Source organism: Linepithema humile, chromosome 8 (assembly GCF_040581485.1).
Source record: "Linepithema humile isolate Giens D197 chromosome 8, Lhum_UNIL_v1.0, whole genome shotgun sequence".
NCBI lineage: Eukaryota > Metazoa > Arthropoda > Insecta > Hymenoptera > Formicidae > Linepithema > Linepithema humile.
In genome coordinates this window covers 11,266,092-11,284,739 of record NC_090135.1, presented here as the reverse complement: position 1 = coordinate 11,284,739, position 18,648 = coordinate 11,266,092, and the positions used below count along the sequence as shown (strand labels likewise).

General features: G+C 36.7%; 2 protein-coding genes across 2 annotated transcripts; both read left to right on the top strand.

Moving 5' to 3' along the window:
- Positions 1 to 305: 305 nt before the first annotated feature.
- c12.1 (spliceosome-associated protein CWC15) lies at positions 306 to 2,395 on the top strand. Its single transcript, XM_012369704.2, has 3 exons — positions 306 to 565; positions 855 to 1,158; positions 2,036 to 2,395. The coding sequence occupies exons 1-3, from the start codon at positions 435 to 437 to the stop codon at positions 2,276 to 2,278; spliced, it is 678 nt and encodes a 225-aa protein (XP_012225127.1). The 5' UTR covers positions 306 to 434; the 3' UTR covers positions 2,279 to 2,395.
- Positions 2,396 to 5,521: 3,126 nt separating this feature from the next.
- Positions 5,522 to 18,576, top strand: gbb (glass bottom boat). Its single transcript, XM_012369716.2, has 6 exons — positions 5,522 to 7,408; positions 10,789 to 10,975; positions 13,514 to 13,668; positions 16,574 to 16,762; positions 16,928 to 17,010; positions 17,232 to 18,576. The coding sequence occupies exons 1-6, from the start codon at positions 7,006 to 7,008 to the stop codon at positions 17,490 to 17,492; spliced, it is 1,278 nt and encodes a 425-aa protein (XP_012225139.1). The 5' UTR covers positions 5,522 to 7,005; the 3' UTR covers positions 17,493 to 18,576.
- Positions 18,577 to 18,648: the final 72 nt, after the last annotated feature.

Genomic DNA, 18,648 nt, shown 5'->3' with positions numbered 1-18,648 from the left:
AAACAACGCCACAATTTATTCAATTATTATAAACTTCATAGAAATATTAATAAGATTAAAAATCCTTAACAAGCTTGATAATATGTTAAATATCTTTCCAGGAAAATTTCAATAAGCGAAAGTCTAGTAATAAGTAAGTCTTTTGTCATTCATAAATGATCATAAACGATCGTATTCGGCATATAAATTATATTTTATTGATAATTGTATCGATAACCACATCGATAGGTATCACGGAGCGTTTCGTGAAGCACGTGTACGAGGTTTTCGGTGTTGCCGCCGTTATCCCCTCCACTGGCTCGCGTCCAGTGCTTGCGTTTCATTTCTAGCATCATATGTTGTGTTGTTGTAGCCGCGTTAGATTGCTCCATATTGCTTAGTCCGTGTTGGATTGTGTCAAAATCGCAATTTATTAGAGTATATAGTGCAAAAATATGACAACAGCAGCAAGACCGACTTTTGAGCCTGCCAGAGGTGGACAAGGACGAGGCGAGAAAGATTTGAGTGCAATTTCGAAACAATACAGCAGTAGAGATTTGCCATCACATACGAAGCTCAAGTACAGGTAAAGTCACAAATTTACCATAAATCTGGATATTGCTATTGATTCTTTATAATTCATAACAATTGCATAATGTTAAATTACGTATTAATGCATGAGAAAACAGAATCCATGCTATATAGTGCACTGAAATATTCTTGTTAATAGTTTTGAGGTTATGTTGGCAAGGATTATGTTATTATCTAAATTTTGCTTATTATATATTTATAAATGTACATAAATCAAGCGTGATTTATTTTATTATTTTATTAAAAACATTTTATAATAATTGTAATATTGCTTTTTTTTGCAGAGAGCATGGCCAAGGAACAGTCGAAGAGTTGCGAAATCGTGACTTTAGAAAGGAATTGGAGGAAAGAGAACGGGTGGAAAAGGATAAAGGATCAGGTCGTCGTGCTATTGAACCTTCCAGAGAATCGGCTACATCCAGTGCAAAAAGACAGAAACTAGATCAAGTTCCAGCAGCCAGCTTAGATGCAGATGATCCACTTGATGAAGATGAATCAGATTCTGAAAGTGATGAAGATGACACCGCTGCTCTCTTAGCTGAGCTTGACAAAATTAAGAAGGAACGAGCGGCAGAACAAGCCAAAAAGGTAAATGCTAAATTTGTATTTTCACCATTTCACATTATGCAAAAGAAATTGACTCTAGTCGACAGAACCATGTTATTATCTCACCCAAGGTTTTGACAAAAAGATTTGGAATTTATGATAAACATCATTTTAAAAAATGATTATCTCTTCTCTACAAAGCAATGCTGAACTGTTCTCGAAATCATATCTCTTGTTCTCACTTTGTTACCAAGTTTTTAGTACACTAATATTTTAACCTTCCTCTCTACATCAAACCAATTCCACCCTCTTCTTGTTCCTCAACCACGAAACAACAACAAATATACGATAGATATAAGATAATCAGAACATTGATTTGAAAGTAACGTTACGTGAAAATTCATACTACAGTTTGTTGAAAAAAGTAATAATTGACGAATGAACAACGTTGAATTTTTTGTGATCGATTTAAAAGCAAATTTTATTTATTGTAATATTTTTCATATTGTGATCATAAAACAACACTGAAAGAATATTTTCCATCTCTCCTCTTCCTGACACTTCTCCATATCCTGCAATAAGAGCAATTTAAAATATGCATTCATAATTTCGTTTTTAGAATATAATTGTTAAAGAGTATCATTTAAAATATGAACAGAGAAAAATTTCAAATTTAGATAAATAAGATTACACATATCGAAGACAATCACATCAGTGACTGAAACGTTTTATCAGCACATGAAAATACAAACAGATTTGCACGACACCTGGCACTGACAGTCCATTTAAAAAAAATATAATTATATAATATATATAAATACGATAAATATTATAACGCTGGCAATTGCAACACTTTACTTGCTTTAGTTCTTTGAGTCTAAGGAAAGAAACATCGCGGACATTGTTTTAAATTTTACAGAATATGGAGAAGCGCCAGGAAGAGGAGAGAATACGCATGGAAAACATTCTTTCAGGGAATCCTTTGTTGAACTATTCCTCGCAAAGTGGAAGAGTGGATATGAAAGTACGGAGACGATGGGACGACGATGTCGTCTTTAAAAATTGTGCGCGTTCCGAACCGAAGAAGAAACATGATGTTTTTATCAATGACTCTCTACGAAGCGAATTCCATCGCAAATTTATGGAAAAATACGTAAAATAATTTACCAACTAAGTATTACTGCTGTAAATAATTTTTTAATGCATATTATTAAATAAGTAAAAGTACTATTAAAAGTATTATTAAATAAAAGTACAGTTTTCGCTGTTCGCATCATAATTCAAGACTGATTCAAGAGTAGATAGTTTTCTGAAAAATTAATCTTAGAATTTGATTCTTAAAGCAGTATCCCGAAAAGTTAGACAGGCCTACAAAGTGCAAAGTCTAGCAAAATACTCTATTATTCACATTATTATTTGTACTTTGTTATAAATCCGTTCCACTTCATCACATCAAATCTCTCGAACTATAGCAGATTATAAGGTCATAGATTATTCGTTCCACGCCTAAAAAAGACTTTGGACTAGGACTTTCGCTTCCGCAGATCTCTTTGGTTCCGTAACTGTTGAAACTGTCTGCAGCACATATGGTTGAGTAATAAACAGTATCCTTGGTGGCTCATCTGCATAAAAGCCATCTCTCCTCCCGCGGGGAGTCTTATGTCCCCGGTCTTGAATTCCTGCCAATCCACTCCTCCTTTCTCCGCGCTACTTCGACACCCCGTTCCTGCGATCCGTATCTGTGATCCGTACGCGTTCGTGCTGCGCGTTGTATGTGTTTCGGTAGCGGACGCCCGATCCGGTCTCGTACAGCGCGCAGCGAATCGCGCGCTGGGTCAAGTATAACCGGTCCCAGGAGCCCTACGGGGCCCGCGTGTAGGCAGCAGGCAGTCTACCGGTGCAGCTGGTTATCGCTGGTAGACTTCTTGGCACCGACGTGGCCAGCCAACTTAAAGCACCCAGTCGTCCCACATAGAGATGACGGAAACCGTGATACGGAGACGTAGTTCAAATTAACGCGAGATCGAAGAATCTCGATTTGCTTCAACTATAAATTTTTCATTCTGAAGATTTTGGAAATTGAATTTAAGTTATAATCAATCAAAAATTACATTTTAATTATCAGAAGTAATCGGAAATTTTTTAGTTAAATTATCAGCAATTTTCAAGTTCTTTCAATTTTTCCGATCAACCATTAGAAAATTTAAATTCTTTTTCCGAATAGAGATATTTTAAATTGGATTTCTATATTTAGCGATGAGCATAGAGCATCGCTAGAGCATATATGTATTTTATTAGAGAAATCTAGAATATTCAAAAATGCAAATTTAAGAACTTTTGAAACTACAGAAATTAGTGGAGATTTTTTTTATCAGATGCAATTTCGCAAAAGGCTAAGAATGCAAAACCATAAAAATTTCATAATTGTTTTAGTAGATATTTATTCTAAGTGTTTCTGTAAAATCTAGTACAATTCTTTAATCAATTCAAAAGTTATTTATTTAATTTTTACATTTTTTTCCCTTAAACTATATGTTAAAGCATTTATTTGAAGAATCTAATAAAGAAGAAATAATCAAATTAAAAAGGTTCGTGCTGGTCACATTCTTTCTCTATAGCTACATTTTTTATTTATATCTACATATATCTTATTTATCTGCTTTTTACATACTTAAGTAATCAACACGAAACAGCCGTTTTTTGAACGGGAAAGATTAAATAACTGTTTTAGATAAGAAAGATTAAATAACTGTCAGTTACAGAAAGATAAAATATAAATATTTCTATACTTAGTTTGCTACAAAATAATATGTATATTTTTACAGCAACATTTGATTAAACAAGATTCATACAAGATTGAGAGCTAAAAACTGCAAAATGGAAAATTACAAATAATTACACAATTTAGCTTGTCAAAGATAATTTTATTGATTTGGAAAATTAATTATTATATTAATTTCTCCGCAACTATAATATTATAATGAAATAGAATTGCATTTTGTATCACAACGAAGAAAGTTTTTGACATATTTTAATCAATATTTAATTCATAAAAATCTTGAGGTTTGTAAAACGGTGCAAAACTCTAAAAATAATATAAATATATCAAATTTATTTTTAAGAAGTAATATTATTTAATCAGTTTGAATCGAAAAATAAATGCGAGAGATCTAGTAAAAATCTCTAGATGTTTCTTGAACGCGAGTTGTGACGGTTGTTTTTACTCACCTCGCTTATCGTCTTTATTTAATATTTACAACTTAGATTCGCTTTCACCACATCAGTGATTAATTACATAGCCGCACTGTATTCCTTTCAAAGACATTTTATAAAATATTCTGGCTATACATATATGAATACTATACAATTTATTGGATTATAAAAATTGCTTCTATCTCTAAATACATCGATGATAATTAGCAGTATCAAGATACTGATAATTACAGTATAGACAACTAAAATATTAATAATAATGAGTGTCACCGATTCAATAGTAACTGAGAAATGCAGAATAATAGATGTAACATTTTCGAAGACACTCCATGAAATAAGTGTTTCATAGGCAAATTTTCCTTTGATTATTCGATGTCTCAAGATTGATTGTCTTTACATATCTTATTAATGTATCTTTTCATTGAATAACAATGTGATTAAAACTGTTGATATTAAGTTACCTATATAGAAGAATCTTTTACAACTTTGCAAACCGCCATCGCGTCCTCTAGTCCTGATTCACGACACCACCTTGTTAAAGAGTCGAGTTATCGGCGACCAGTCCTGGTTGCCAATATTAACCGCCTACTCCTTTGTCAGAGGCGGTCCCACCTCTATGATCCAGGAACGTGCAAATAATGAGACAAAAATTTGCTTTTTTACTACGCTCAGCAATTAAAATAGCTCTGTACATCTGGCATAATTTCAACGCAATTCATAAAAAAAATATTAAATATTTTAACACTATATATAAAAAAATATTTTCTTAAAAATTTCTTGTCTTATTTGATGATTTAATAGATTATTTCAAATAACACAATAAAATGTCGGTCATTATTTCAATGTTTTAACTACAATTTACAGTCGAAGAAAAAAAACATATGATCTTTAGATAACATAAAATTAAATTCATAATAAAAAAAACTAGCAATTTTTTATGCTACAAGATATAATTTGTATGCGTTTTGTATTTTTCATTCTATACTAAAAATGCCACGTACCTTTGAAATAATTGAAGCTATAACTCGGGATACGAATTGTCATAATATATTGAGTGAAGAATAAAGTCACAGATTTGCGCGTTATAGATAAAAACAAATAACAGGTAGACGAAATTAGAAAGAGGAAAGGTCGATGATTGGCAGTCGAGTCCCGAGAGTGGGACCAGGCAAGCCTCAATACAGGCCTGGGAGGCGGTGAGCTTGCTAGAGAGACGACTCGGGACGACGACTGGCATGGACCAGACAAACAGACTGGCACTGGCATCGCGAGAGTCGCCAGGAGTCACCCACGGTGACCCATGATCATTCACAGTCCATCGACGGCGAGCGTTCGCGTTGGTTCCCTAGCGCAACTCGTTGACAGACCGCTCGGTCGCACCTCGCAAGATTCTTCCGAGTGATTCCGTAGCCGTACTTCCGACATCGGGGAACACGATTGTTTTGCTTTATCGATTAATAATCACCGCTCGCCAATTCTGCGATATCGCAGGTGCAGGAGAAGTGTTGGAGTGCGTCGGAGTGTCAAAGTGGTGTAATTGCAAAAGTGGCGCGTCGACGGGATATCCAACAAGGAGCTGAAGTGTACAGGGACAGTTTTGCGAAATAATTTCGATCAGAGTGAAAATTTCAATTAACAGTCATTGCAATTTTATTTTTTTCGAAAAATTTAATGAAATGACACAGCGACGCGAGAAGATTGCGTTGCGCTTCTATTGTGGATAAATAAAGATGTGCGAAACAATTAGAAGAACGTTAAACAGCAAAGAGTAGTCAATAAAATTGAGTAAAATTGATGATTTGTGATTAAAGTAAGAAACACTTTCGGAAAAGCGTTAAGGTGCTGTACGAACGGCAAAAACGCGCAGCGCGTCAACAAGAAGAAAGACGCGATGCACTGCAAATTTTCGAATCCCTCGACCGAAATCGCCCGATCCCGACGCATTAGACCGTTGTCCCTTCCGAGATTTTCATGGTACCTACGGACAAAACTGCGGAACGAATCGCAACACGAGGTCACCAAGCCGCTGAGGACACCCGAGGACGAAGAGCGCTGATCGTAGTTGCGCGCGCGCGCGCACGCGATGCTTATTCCTTACAGCGAAACCGCAACACGCGCAATCGCCGTGCCGGCCGTCGTCGATCCAGATCACCGTTCACCAGAATCCACATCGATCGAGATCCACCGTTATTCAAGAATCTCGACTTGTCTCGACTGTGATCTGTTAATCGGATCGTTAAGTTCCTAGATTTTAGACTGCGAGATTCTTGGACGCCCAGCCGTTGAACTCGAGCGCTTTAAATTCGGTGATCTTGCAATCGTTTGCTCCAGTCACTCGGTGATATTTTGAAAGTTTTAGAACTCGTACGCTGTCGTTAAAAATTATAGACATACGCATCTTAATGCGAGAAAATAATTGTAAGATTGTGAAAAAAGGGAAAGGCGTAGAGTTTCTCTTCTGTTGCAAATAAATGAGTGGGAGAAAGTGAAGTGAAGAGAGGAAGAAAAAAAAATTACAAGACAAATTTACAAGAGGAAACGGAGAGAAGTCAAAGAAGTCGATGATTAGAACGAGATAGCTCGTAAAAAGAAAAGGAGAAAGACTGATAAGACAGCGAATAAACAAAAAGGAAAAGCGATTAAGAAACGTTGGCTTTCCTCCGATATCGTGTTCAAATGGTCGCGTTCAAAATGACTCTTTCCATCCTCTTGATCTTCCTGGAAATCATCGGCGAACTCACGAGTAGCGCCGAAAGATTGAGCGGACTCTATGTGGACAACGGCTTCGACCAGACAGTGGTCCACCGCGTGATCAGCCAGTATGAGAAGCGCGAGGTGGAGCACGAGATCCTGAACCTGCTGGGACTTCCGGATCGGCCGCGAAATAGCATCAACAGGCCATCGCAGGTGAAGAGGTCGGCGCCCAAGTTCCTACTGGACATTTACAAGAATGCCCTCGGCGAGAACGAGGAGGAGAAATCCGCCAAGCATCATCGCCAGACTGGCGAATTCGATCTTAGCAGGCAGGATCTAAGAGCGATCGATCAGAGCGATGCCATCATGACCTTTGCAGCACACAGTAAGTAATTTTGAAATAAATTATTCAGGAAGCTTGTTGGAAAGTAAGCATTAATCAAGTTTTTTTCTGAAAAAAAATCCGAAATTATTTTTTTTCCAGAAATCTTTGACTATAAATTGATAGATTATATAACATCGATTTGAAAAAGTCAAAGTTCACAAAGATTTGATTTTTCTACAACAGAAATTGCAAGACGCCGATAACCTTGAATAATTATAGAATAAAGATTTTTCGATAAATCTCGAAACGTGAAAGAAGATTAAATCTGATCTTTAACTAAATTCTAAGATACAAGCCAATTAGAGCAAAATTATCGCTGTTAAAGCGAATTAATTAATTTTGCTTTACTTTCGATTCGTATTTATTTCGAAATTTATTTTATTGTAGACAAACCATCGAAATATCATAGATTTTATTAGATACACATTTGTGTATCTAAAAATCTTAGATTTTCAAATTTTATTTGTTTAAAAATTTAATTAAAAAATTTGAAACATCCTTCAAGCAGAATGCGCATTTGCCTCGAATAAAGTAATACTTCCTCGCGTTCATTCACCCGCTGCTATTCGTCATTCTCATCACGAAGGCTAAATGCGAAGTGATTTGTTCAGAATGTAACATAACAATTCCATGCTATTTCGAAAAAGGAGCAATCAAGTGGTACATTTTCGCTTAGAAAATATAAATTCCTAGTGCTGTACGGGTCCTTAACAAAAATGTAACAAAAGAGGTTCCAAAATTATTTTTTTTTTTTTTACATAAACGTTAGTATTGCTTTCTGAATTTTTTGTGTCAAGTAATATATTACGGAATTTTCTAGTTCTTTCGAAAGTTCGATAAGAGATTAAAGACAAGAATACTTTTCCTTCTCGCGTACGTTCCTGAAGTGTGAAATCACGAAGAAAAATGCGACGTAGCGAATTCTCAACAATCCCGGGATCGATGTGACGTTGATACACACGTATTATCCTTATTTATCTTGCGATTTTGCAGTTGAATCAAAGTACGCCTGATAAAGAATTTCAATTGTTCCTTCGTGTTTTCTTCTTACTCGTAAGCGAATTGCGAATGAGCATTATTGCGCGGAGATATTGAGATGTTAAGAAATTGATTTGAAACATCGAACGAGATATATTCCGCGCGAGGGTGAGGTAAGACAAGACGAAGGAGGAAGAGAAAACATCAGATTTCTCAGAAACTCGTTACCGCCTCCTCCCTCCTCTTTCTCTCTCTCTCTCTTTCTCTCTGCTTTGTATGTCCGGTTTTCTATTTCGCTGTTCTCTCGCCGAGAATGGTGAGGAACGTTCTAGACTGATGCAAAATATATAAATTTAGTACAACTATAAATTGCATTTTTATTACGCGTGATAAAAGTGGAGAGACAAATATAGAATAATAATAGGGACAAGGGATACAGGTGCAGGGAGACAGAAGCAGCAGAATGGAGGTTGAAAAAAACAGAGAAAGGGTTGACTGCATCAATTGTTAGATCGCGCACACTCGCCATCTCGGCCGTATATCTTATATACAAAGTCTCTCGCAGCCTCCACCGTCGTGTTCTCTACGGCAATACCCCCCTGGGAAAGACGAGTCAATAAGTATCTCTCTTTCCTCGCGCCACGGGCAGGTTAAAATGTCTCAACTTAGGGACCCGGTTTCGTTCCGCGCCTCTTTGCTCCTTTTTCCCGCTCCTTCTTGTACCGATCTTCCTCCCTCGCGCGCGGAGGACGAGCCGGCTGCCCGGAGAGAGACGCACGGCCACGGACATTATGAAGATTAGGACGCCGAATTTTGGAGACGGATAGATTCGCAGCGGAATTAAATGTAACGGAGCTGAACGGTATCGAGGTTCGTTCCCCTAACATTTATTCAGTGTAACGTTGATACTCTTGGAATTTTTTTTTTTTTTCTTGCAAAGATATCGTAAAAAAAACGAACGTTCCGAAACGTACAAGTTATTCGAATAGAGTGCGTTCGATCAATGAATCTTGGATCTAGATTTGTGTCGTTAAAAGATTATTTTTGTAGAAAGACAAGCCTTTTTTTTGGCTGCCGTCGAAAGAAATTCACGGACTCCGCGAAATTTTGAAAATCGTAATTCGCCACTTGGAGAATGAAGGAAATTCACGTAAGCTTACGGCACTCTGCTTTCACACACGTATACACACGATACGAACATGCGCGTATCTAAGGATATGGGAAAAGGGAGAGAGCGAAGCGGCAGCAGCGTAAAAAACAAAAACGCGGCTGGCCACAGAGCGTTCCAGGACGGTCCCAAAAGCTATTTGGGACCACCCCGAGAGTCGAGGAGGCCCCGGCAATCTGGTACCGTTGGAATGCGACCGTCGAAAACGAAAAACAAAACAAATTTTTATGTCCTCCCCCTCTCCCCTTAGCCGCCCTTAGCCGCGTCTCTCTACGGATCCACGCCGCCCACTTCAGCGGAGGCATTAGGCATTACTTAGAGCCCCCTCCCCCGGGTCTACCGCGAGGGAAGAGAGTACCTCTTCCCTCTGCTCCCTCACTCGCAGGGCGGCGACCGCTTTGGCGGTAAGAAAGAGGTCGATTTCACGCTGTGAATTGTCCACGGTTCATTTCCAAGGGCCTCCTCGGAGAGTTCAAGTGGATCCCTTGCTAAGGATCCCATTATCGACGATGTGGAGGGAGGGGGCTTTTTTTTACAGAAGTTTTGCCTCGCGATAACGAAACAACAGGAACATTATCTCGTTCGAAGAAAAAAAAAACCTTTTCACATCTGTAAATCTGGACATTTCTGAAGAAATATCCGGATTCTGAGTCATAAGTTTCAACGCTAAATTCTGGACTAAGTAAGCATTTATACAACCATTCCTAAAGTGGTCTGCATTAGTAGAATCTCGAGAAAGATTTTATCTTCTTCAAAGTGCTGCCTGAAATGGTTAAACGCACGGAATTTGCCCTTCTTAAGATTTTGACACTTTGCAATGTTGCAACCAATTGATTTTCATTGTCATAGATAATCTCGAGTCCTCTGCATTTCACGTGATATATTATGCATTGTTTATAAAAAAAAAAAAAGAAAGAAATTCCGACGCATCCCGACGAAATAATTCCGCGACACATTTGGATTTTCTTATATAAATAATTTCTCTACTGTTTTTGTGTAACATGTAAAATTTCCTTGGTCGGGAAAGCTTGCTTTGGGATGCATTGAGATTTTTTTTTATAAACAGTGTATTTAAAAAAAATAAATTTGAGAACATTCGGATTGAGAACGAGATTGAGAACTTGAAAATGAAATGTTGATATGTGAAATATGGCTTTCGTTATGTGATCACTGTAGTTAGCGAACGTTTTGAATGGCTCACGAGCGCTGATCGCAGACTTGTAATTTAAAATAGATCATCACGTCCCTGGGGTTAGACATGAACGTGGGAAGAGGCTTTGGTTCGACGTGTCCGAAGTACCACCTCAGGAGCACATAATCGGCGCCGAGCTCAGGCTGTACCACAGCACAGACCTGAAGAATCGAAAAAATCGCGGATCCTACATGATCACGGCGTATCGAGTGTTGAAGACTGACGACGGGTAAGAAGACTCATTCATTTTTTTATTATCCTAGAATAAATGTGCGGCGGATCGAGAAATTATTCAGACTGAAAACGAGCTTTCAAGAAGCTCAAAAAAATTTGTTAAATATTTTTACGTTGCAACAATAAGACTGAAACGTAAAACGCGGTTACTCGTGATTCGCCCGCTTTAGTGCCAAGGACGCCTAGGTTGGACCAATTTCATGTTCCTTCGGGCATTCTTCGCGGTTTTTGACATCGTCATCGTACCCCTAATTAGGAAGTCCTTAATCCTTCGCCGAAAAAGTCTCAGGTATTTGTTCTACCTGCAGGAGGAATACTTTAAGTACCCGACGAGCATCCTTTTTTTTTATCTCGGAATCTCACTTTTTTGTTCTCCATCTTTCCGATTCAAAGAACGTTTCGATTTTTATTTAATCCTTGTTGCGGAAAATATGTCTATGTCAGTTAGTTTAGACAGATGTGGAAGATTTATCGAGCATGGCATTACGTAGATTGGACGTTGTGATAAATAATTCCAACAAAGACTGTGTAGCACTTATATTTACGTGGGCGTATGCTGTAATTTCGCGAATCGTTTTTCGTGCGGAAGAAAATCATGCGAATAATCACGCAGAGCGAAAAATCGTCGGACAATCGAAAATATATCGCGATTCTGTTGGAACTGGCAGTGACAGTGCCACCGGCGGGCGGTATCCTATTCCGATAGGAACTGAGTCATAAAAAGGAAAGCGTGGTTGAGTTAATTCGAGAGGGCAAACCTCTACGCCGGCGGTAAACGGCGACAGCCTGTCTAGAGGCGCTCTAATGGCCGTGCCGCTCTATCGCAAGTGAGTCACGAGGCGCTCCGTCATGCCTAAGTCTAGAGTAATAAATCTCAAAGAGTTTCTTGGGGTTTAGATTAATGGCTCTATTAGAATTGGGTGAAAAGTGAATTTTATTAAGTCGACAGTAAACTCAAGCGGTAAGTTTCGCCGAGGAGTTTGTTCAAAATCCGATTCAAAGGGACTTGTGCTCCGCTTTGATGTAGCATAATTGGAGATGCGCACCAAGTTCGGAATAATATACGCGAACGCGTCTGTTTATTTTTATATCAAATTACTTATCCGGATCCTTAAAACCCTCTCGCTCTTCCGCGACTTCGGCTGTCCGGCTACACTTAACTCGTCAGCCTTTTGATTTACTGCGTGCAACTGCGCTCGGAGTGACAGCCGACACAGCGCTCTTTCGTTCCTTGCGCTTCTCTCTATATCCCGAGACTTTCGGCGCTGCGACCTGAGCCTGACCGATATACTGGCCCCGACAGGAAACGCTATTCCGTAAATTGAGGTAAATTAGCTGTGGAGACGGGCTAACAGGCTCTCTTCGTGCTTCTCCGTCTCCTCTGCCTACGCAGTTGCGCTCGATACGCGTCTCTCTCTCTTCTTCTCATCCTTTTCGTCGGGATCTTTCGGCTCTTCCATCAAAGTCAAACTATGCGTGACGCATCCTCCACCTTCTTCATTCCCCCCCCCCCCCTTCTTGCCTCTTCGTCGCGAGACAAGCTGGCGACTCGTTGCTTTCGTAATAAGAGTTCTTCGCGATGCATCATTATGAGCATGAACACGAAATTCCAATCATAAACATGGACAAATGTGGAAAGTTACTGCTGAAATTGAAACGGCGAGATCGTTTGTAAAGGAAAATTGAGGCAAACTTACCAGCATTCCAGTCTCAAGTTTTGTCGATCGGAAAGTAAGATTTTGTTTTATTATACATCATATATTTATTAAATCTTTAAAATTAAAAAAAAATTCAATACAAAAAATTATATTTCTTATTTTTCAAGATACACATTGCTCTCTTAAATTTACAAACTAACTTTATTTAATCTCCGTATCCGAATAAGGAAGACATCAGAGTTTGATCTTAAGGAAAGAAAAAAAAAAAAAAACAAACACGCAATTCTCACAGCCAATTCAATTACGATAATCGATCCGCGGAAAAACGATAAAAGCCGGTCTGCTAGATGCAACGAAGATCATTTACTTAATGAACAATGATCGGCGTGTTTCCGCGATGAGATCTTATTGACACGAGGCACGTGCGGCTTCACGATTAATTGGAAATTACAATCCGAAGAATTACAAAGCATTCATGCCGAGATACGTCACTGTGTGTGACGACTGGTGCAACAAGATATAATGTTAGCTTTCAGCACCTATCGATTTTGATACCACAAATGTTTATCGCAAACTTATTTAAAAGTATATAATTATGTTACATATAATTACAGTAAAATCCTTATTACTGGAATACCATTCAATCGAACGTTTAGATACATTCAAGAAACGAAAATAAAAATCTACAATAGAAAACATAAGTTTAAGACAGGCTATTCTTTATTATTACTGATTACATTTAGTAAACTTATATAGATCGTTATGTTAGTAAGTGATGTGATATTTAACGCAATATGTATTACTATAAATAATTATTTTTACTAGACTAATATTATTATTATTAGAAATACAATTATCCTCTGTTTCAACTTCAGCATTCGAGAATTGCAGTACGTTGATGCCATAAATGTCACAACCAGCAAGGAGGGCTGGCTAACATTAAACGTCAGCGAGGCCCTTCATCACTGGGTGAATAATCCCGATGGAAATCGAGGATTGTATCTCTCTGTACATCCCGCTGATCGTTCGGGTAAGAGACTCATTTTTTTCTAATTTACTATTTTCACTCGAGAATTACAAAGTATTTATCCGATTTAAAGTCATAATAACGAATGTTATTTTAACCGCACGTTTCCACAAATTCGTGCTGAAGCTAATTGTATAATTAAATAATGATGATATGCTTAAATAAGGAAAGAGAGAATGTTTCTATATCGAGAATTCTAAAGAAGTGCTTATATATTTATGGATTAAACTCAAAGTCTAAGTCCTATTAGCCGTGTTTCCGTTTAAACTTCTCAACCCGACTTCTTAGCAATAGTGTGCTAAATATAGAGCGACTTCCGGCTTAATATAAACGCATACGATGTTTATCGAGATTTGGTCACGAGCACAGCATGAGAGAATTAAAATTTCAATCCTTAGCGCCTTGGAAGTATATTTTTTATAATTATTCTCAGATACACTATATGAATGATAAAATTAAGTATTCAATTCATATTTTAATCATTAAAGATGAAACGTAAAAAAATATACAATATTTAATTTAGTTTATCTAGATTAAAGAAGCGTATCCTCGCCTTGGCAATTACGTATATTCGTGTCTCCGCCGTATTACACCTGTTCAGCTGCCTTTGTCTTGGGATATACGTGACACGAAAGATTAGCAGCAACTTGATAGCGCATCTCTTGAATCTTAAATTTCTTCCTAGGTCTTCTTTCGTTTATTATTCACAAGATCGCTGACGCTTGCTCTACAGCTATCTTACATTTTATCAGAAATATTTGAGGCAGCAGTTTATCATCTGACATTTTTTTTCAATCTCTTACTGACGAGATGTGTGTGAGTGTGTAATGAAAAAAGTGTACAAAAAATGGTACAGATCTTTGGAGAGTATTTTTTCGTTTTTAATCGACATTTTGTCAAAAAATATTGTGTCTTGCAAAATTTCGCATTCTCACAGAATTTCATTAAAATCTGTACTTTTAAGTCGAGAAATGTCTCTTGTTGTGAACGCAGAATTTTTTTCTATTTTTTTTTTTTTAAATAATAATTGCAATGTACTTGAAATAACTAAATATTTGTATGTGTAATACTCAAAGTATCCGAGCATTTGAAGTATCCGAGTATTGACAACATTTTGTAAATGTGTATGATTTGTTGTTTGCCGCGCCTAGATTATTTCATTACTTGTCCTCTCCACGTCTCTCTGTCTCTCTTTCTCATCTGGCTTCTTTCCTCTTGCCTCGCTCTTCAGAACACGCAACCGGTTTACCTTTGATCGTTCAATATAAAACGTAAGATCAGAGAGTCACATGCCTTTCACGAATCTTTACGCGTGATTCCTGTCTCTCCCTCTCCCTCTTCCGTCGTGCGTTTCTTCTACGAGGAACCTCAAGGATATACACCGCCTACTCTATATATAAGCTAATCTAATAATAATTAAACATTTACACACTTGTTGACATTATATCAATAGCTGCTTCTTCGCGTTGTGCGAAGAACTAGTAAGAAAATCTATCGATAATTATAAGGCTTTCAACAAAATTATGCACACCGTGAATCCGTCTTGAATAAAAATTAATGAACAATATTTCAATATTTAATATTTAAACAAAATCTTAAGTTTTAAACGTAATTTTCTTTCTACGCGGGAAATTTTAATTAATAATGAAACAAAACTTTGTGTTCAAAGTGCAAAGTTCACTAAATAAATGTTTAAATTTACATTTGCAAACAAATTGGTAGCATCGTACACATGCACTTTCGAAACTATAATTAATTACATTCTACAATGTAGCAGGAGAATTAATGCATAATTTATTGCTGACTGGTTGTTGATACAACTATCTTTTTAATCGGAATGCATGTCAGCTGAATGAATAGGGAAGACGACAAAATTACTTGACACAGAACTTGAATACGCTCGATACGAGCGATCATGTCTCTCCGTCTGCTTTGAGAATTCCGCCGTGTGCGCCGATGCATTCTTTAACAGCGCAAAGTGCAACAACTGCGCCGGCAGGTGTCCGCTGCAATCACGGCAAATGCGCATTCCTGCCGGCCAATTTACTAGCTTTCTCGGACTCGCATGGAGTGCACGGTGCACCAACGGTGGCGGATACCCGTGCGAGTGCCCGTTCATTTGCATCCGATTATTTGCTCCAAAGAATCTCTTTGCATTAAAATCATGCGCATTCTCAATTTTGTCCATTTAAAATTTTTCAATTTATCGAAAAAGTTTTTTTTTTGAAAATTGTAGCTCTTTTTTTTCAAGATTTTGGATTCGCAAAGAAATAAGGTGCCGTGAAATAATTAGGACTGCCAAATAAATAGGATAATAATTTTTGAATGATAGACTTAATTTATTGTAAAATTATAGAAAAAATGATTAACCTTTTATTTAATGCGCAACCTATTTTCGATCAATGGAAATTCGAAAAATTTCTAGATGTTTGCAATTCTGGAATTATGCAGAATAATTAAAATGAGGCGATCGAAACATGTGTTGGAAGTGAACGTCTAACATAAGATAAGCCAGCTAACTTTGCGCCGCGATTCTTGATTCTTTAGTGTTCAATATTCATGAAGGCTGACTATTAATAATCCCGAGACGTAGGCCATTCTAATAAACACGCAAATCCAATACATTCTACTTACGGAGAAGATTCAAAATAACAAAAATTATCTGTTTTTGCATCATAAAATTACGTCATACGTGTATTAAGAAAATAATAACGTTTCAGTATGATGAAAGTATTGATATTTCGATCTTTTAAAATACTTTTTCTTTCCTTTTTGTATATTTTCCTCTTTTTGTTTATAACTCTTTTACACATCACTGTTTTTTCTCTTCTGCATCATTTAACAATATTCTTATTTCTAAGTATACCTTTAGTTGCGCACTTTTTGAATTAATATATTATATGCATAGTGCACGAAATGAAGCCGGAGGACGTTGGGATCGTGGGATTTCGAGGTGATCTCGATAAACAACCGTTCATGGTAGGTTTTTTCAAAAGCTCAGGTATAAGGGAATCCAAAGTGCGACAGAAACGCGACGCCAGGAGAAAGAAAAAAAGCGAATCCATCAATTGGAATTACCAGAACAATCCTTATATTGGTGAGTCTGCGTGTGAATTATATTGCAAACATAATTCAATTTATATTTATTTTGTAAAATATATAATTATAATTATAATTATAAATATATAATTTGAATTAATCTAAGCTAAAAGATAATGAGAAGAAAGAGTATATTTGTACTGACGGAAGGATATTTTTGCAGACGCAGCTGCGCCGTATCAGTATCACTCGCGAACTTGCAAGATCCAAACGCTGTACGTCAGCTTCCGTGATTTAAAGTGGCAGGTGAGCCATTAATCAGCACATCTTAAAGGCTTCTGGTTCCTCGCTGCAACCATATTGGATTATGATGTCAGAGATTGTGCAAATTTCCGCATAATCCAATATAGCTGCAACGGGGGAGAAAAAAAAAACGGAAGTTTTATATTTCTTATATTTTATATTTAGTTTGTATATTTTAATATTGATATTTTTTAAAATATTTATTCTCAATATTCGTTCCGCAGGATTGGATTATCGCGCCAGACGGATACGATGCGTATTACTGCAGCGGAGAATGTAATTTCCCGCTGAACGCTCACATGAATGCGACGAACCACGCAATAGTCCAGACACTAGTGCACTTGTTGAGTCCGGGCAAGGTGCCCAAGCCCTGTTGCGCGCCCACCAAGTTGTCGCCCATTTCCGTGCTGTATTTCCTAGACGAGAGCAATGTCATTCTCAAAAAATACAAGAATATGGTTGTCAAGAGCTGCGGTTGCCATTAAATCGTTCTTTCCGTTCAATCGGGCAATGACACTCGTCGATCGCCAGCCAATTCAGACAATAATTAACAATGAAACAAATAACGTTTCTGCATTTCTTTCCTTATTGGAGCTGGATTTTTGAATTACAAACTTTTCGGAATCTAAAATTAATAATCTAGCAAATTTTGTTATGCAAAATGTAATCTAGTTACATGAAAAACGTAATTGTAACGAAAAAAAAGATATTAAAGGAATCATGTTATCGCCTATCCTCTACATAATATATAACTATAAAAAATTAACGAATTTTACTGAACAATATTATTTTGTTATATGACGTGAAAAATGAACTTTATTATTTTCTTATAGATTCGCCTCAACCACTTGTTATTTAATCATTATGTATGTGTAATTTTATTTCGATAGCGTAAAGTATTATACATTTAAGGGTTGATGCGTAGATTAATTGAATTAGTTGGACGAACTTTTGAAAAATTAAGACAGATCAAATAGTGACTCAAGCAATAAAATCTTTAGCGTGCTTTCAAACTAATAATTCCCTATTCCCTTTTCTTCGAGATGCATTATAGAGAATACGTAATCATGAATATCATATCAGAGTTAAAATTCAGTTATATTGTATCGCTGATAGCGCGCTGTTTTGCAGTTTTCTTCATTGAACATAATTATGAATTTATAAACTTTAGATTTTAACAAATTTAACAATTTTTGCGAATAAGAAAAAAGTAACGGTTTTTTTTTTTTTTTTTTTTTTTTGCAAAAAAGCTTGTTTTACAAATCGACTTAATTCGTAAAGCATCAGTACGTTCTCGACTGTATCAACAATTACCAAATAGTTATCGTATTTGTAGCGTAAACTGAGTGCATAGAGTGAGTGTGTAAACAGAGGCATAAATGATTAATAATTAAATTCTTGTTAGCATACATTAGTCACATAATACATGTATAGAAGCGAACAATATTATGCGTTTATGTTAATTCGTAAGTTTTATATCGTCATTGTAAATATAACTTTGTATATACTTTCTACTACATATTTTATGCATGAATACAAATAAATTGGAAATATTTACTGTCAGATAAAGTTTTTCCATTAATTTCGAAATATTCGATGAATAATCTTGATCGTTGTACAACGAGAACGAATAAAAACGTA

Excerpts from the sequence above, each read along its gene's own strand:
- c12.1 (XM_012369704.2), top strand. The coding sequence starts at position 435 with ATGACAACAGCAGCAAGACCGACTTTTGAGCCTGCCAGAGGTGGACAA. Across the intron at positions 566-854 it reads CATACGAAGCTCAAGTACAG|AGAGCATGGCCAAGGAACAG; the intron begins GTAAAGTCACAA and ends TTTTTTTTGCAG. Across the intron at positions 1,159-2,035 it reads CGGCAGAACAAGCCAAAAAG|AATATGGAGAAGCGCCAGGA; the intron begins GTAAATGCTAAA and ends TAAATTTTACAG.
- gbb (XM_012369716.2), top strand. The coding sequence starts at position 7,006 with ATGGTCGCGTTCAAAATGACTCTTTCCATCCTCTTGATCTTCCTGGAA. Across the intron at positions 10,976-13,513 it reads GTGTTGAAGACTGACGACGG|CATTCGAGAATTGCAGTACG; the intron begins GTAAGAAGACTC and ends TTTCAACTTCAG. Across the intron at positions 16,763-16,927 it reads CCAGAACAATCCTTATATTG|ACGCAGCTGCGCCGTATCAG; the intron begins GTGAGTCTGCGT and ends ATATTTTTGCAG.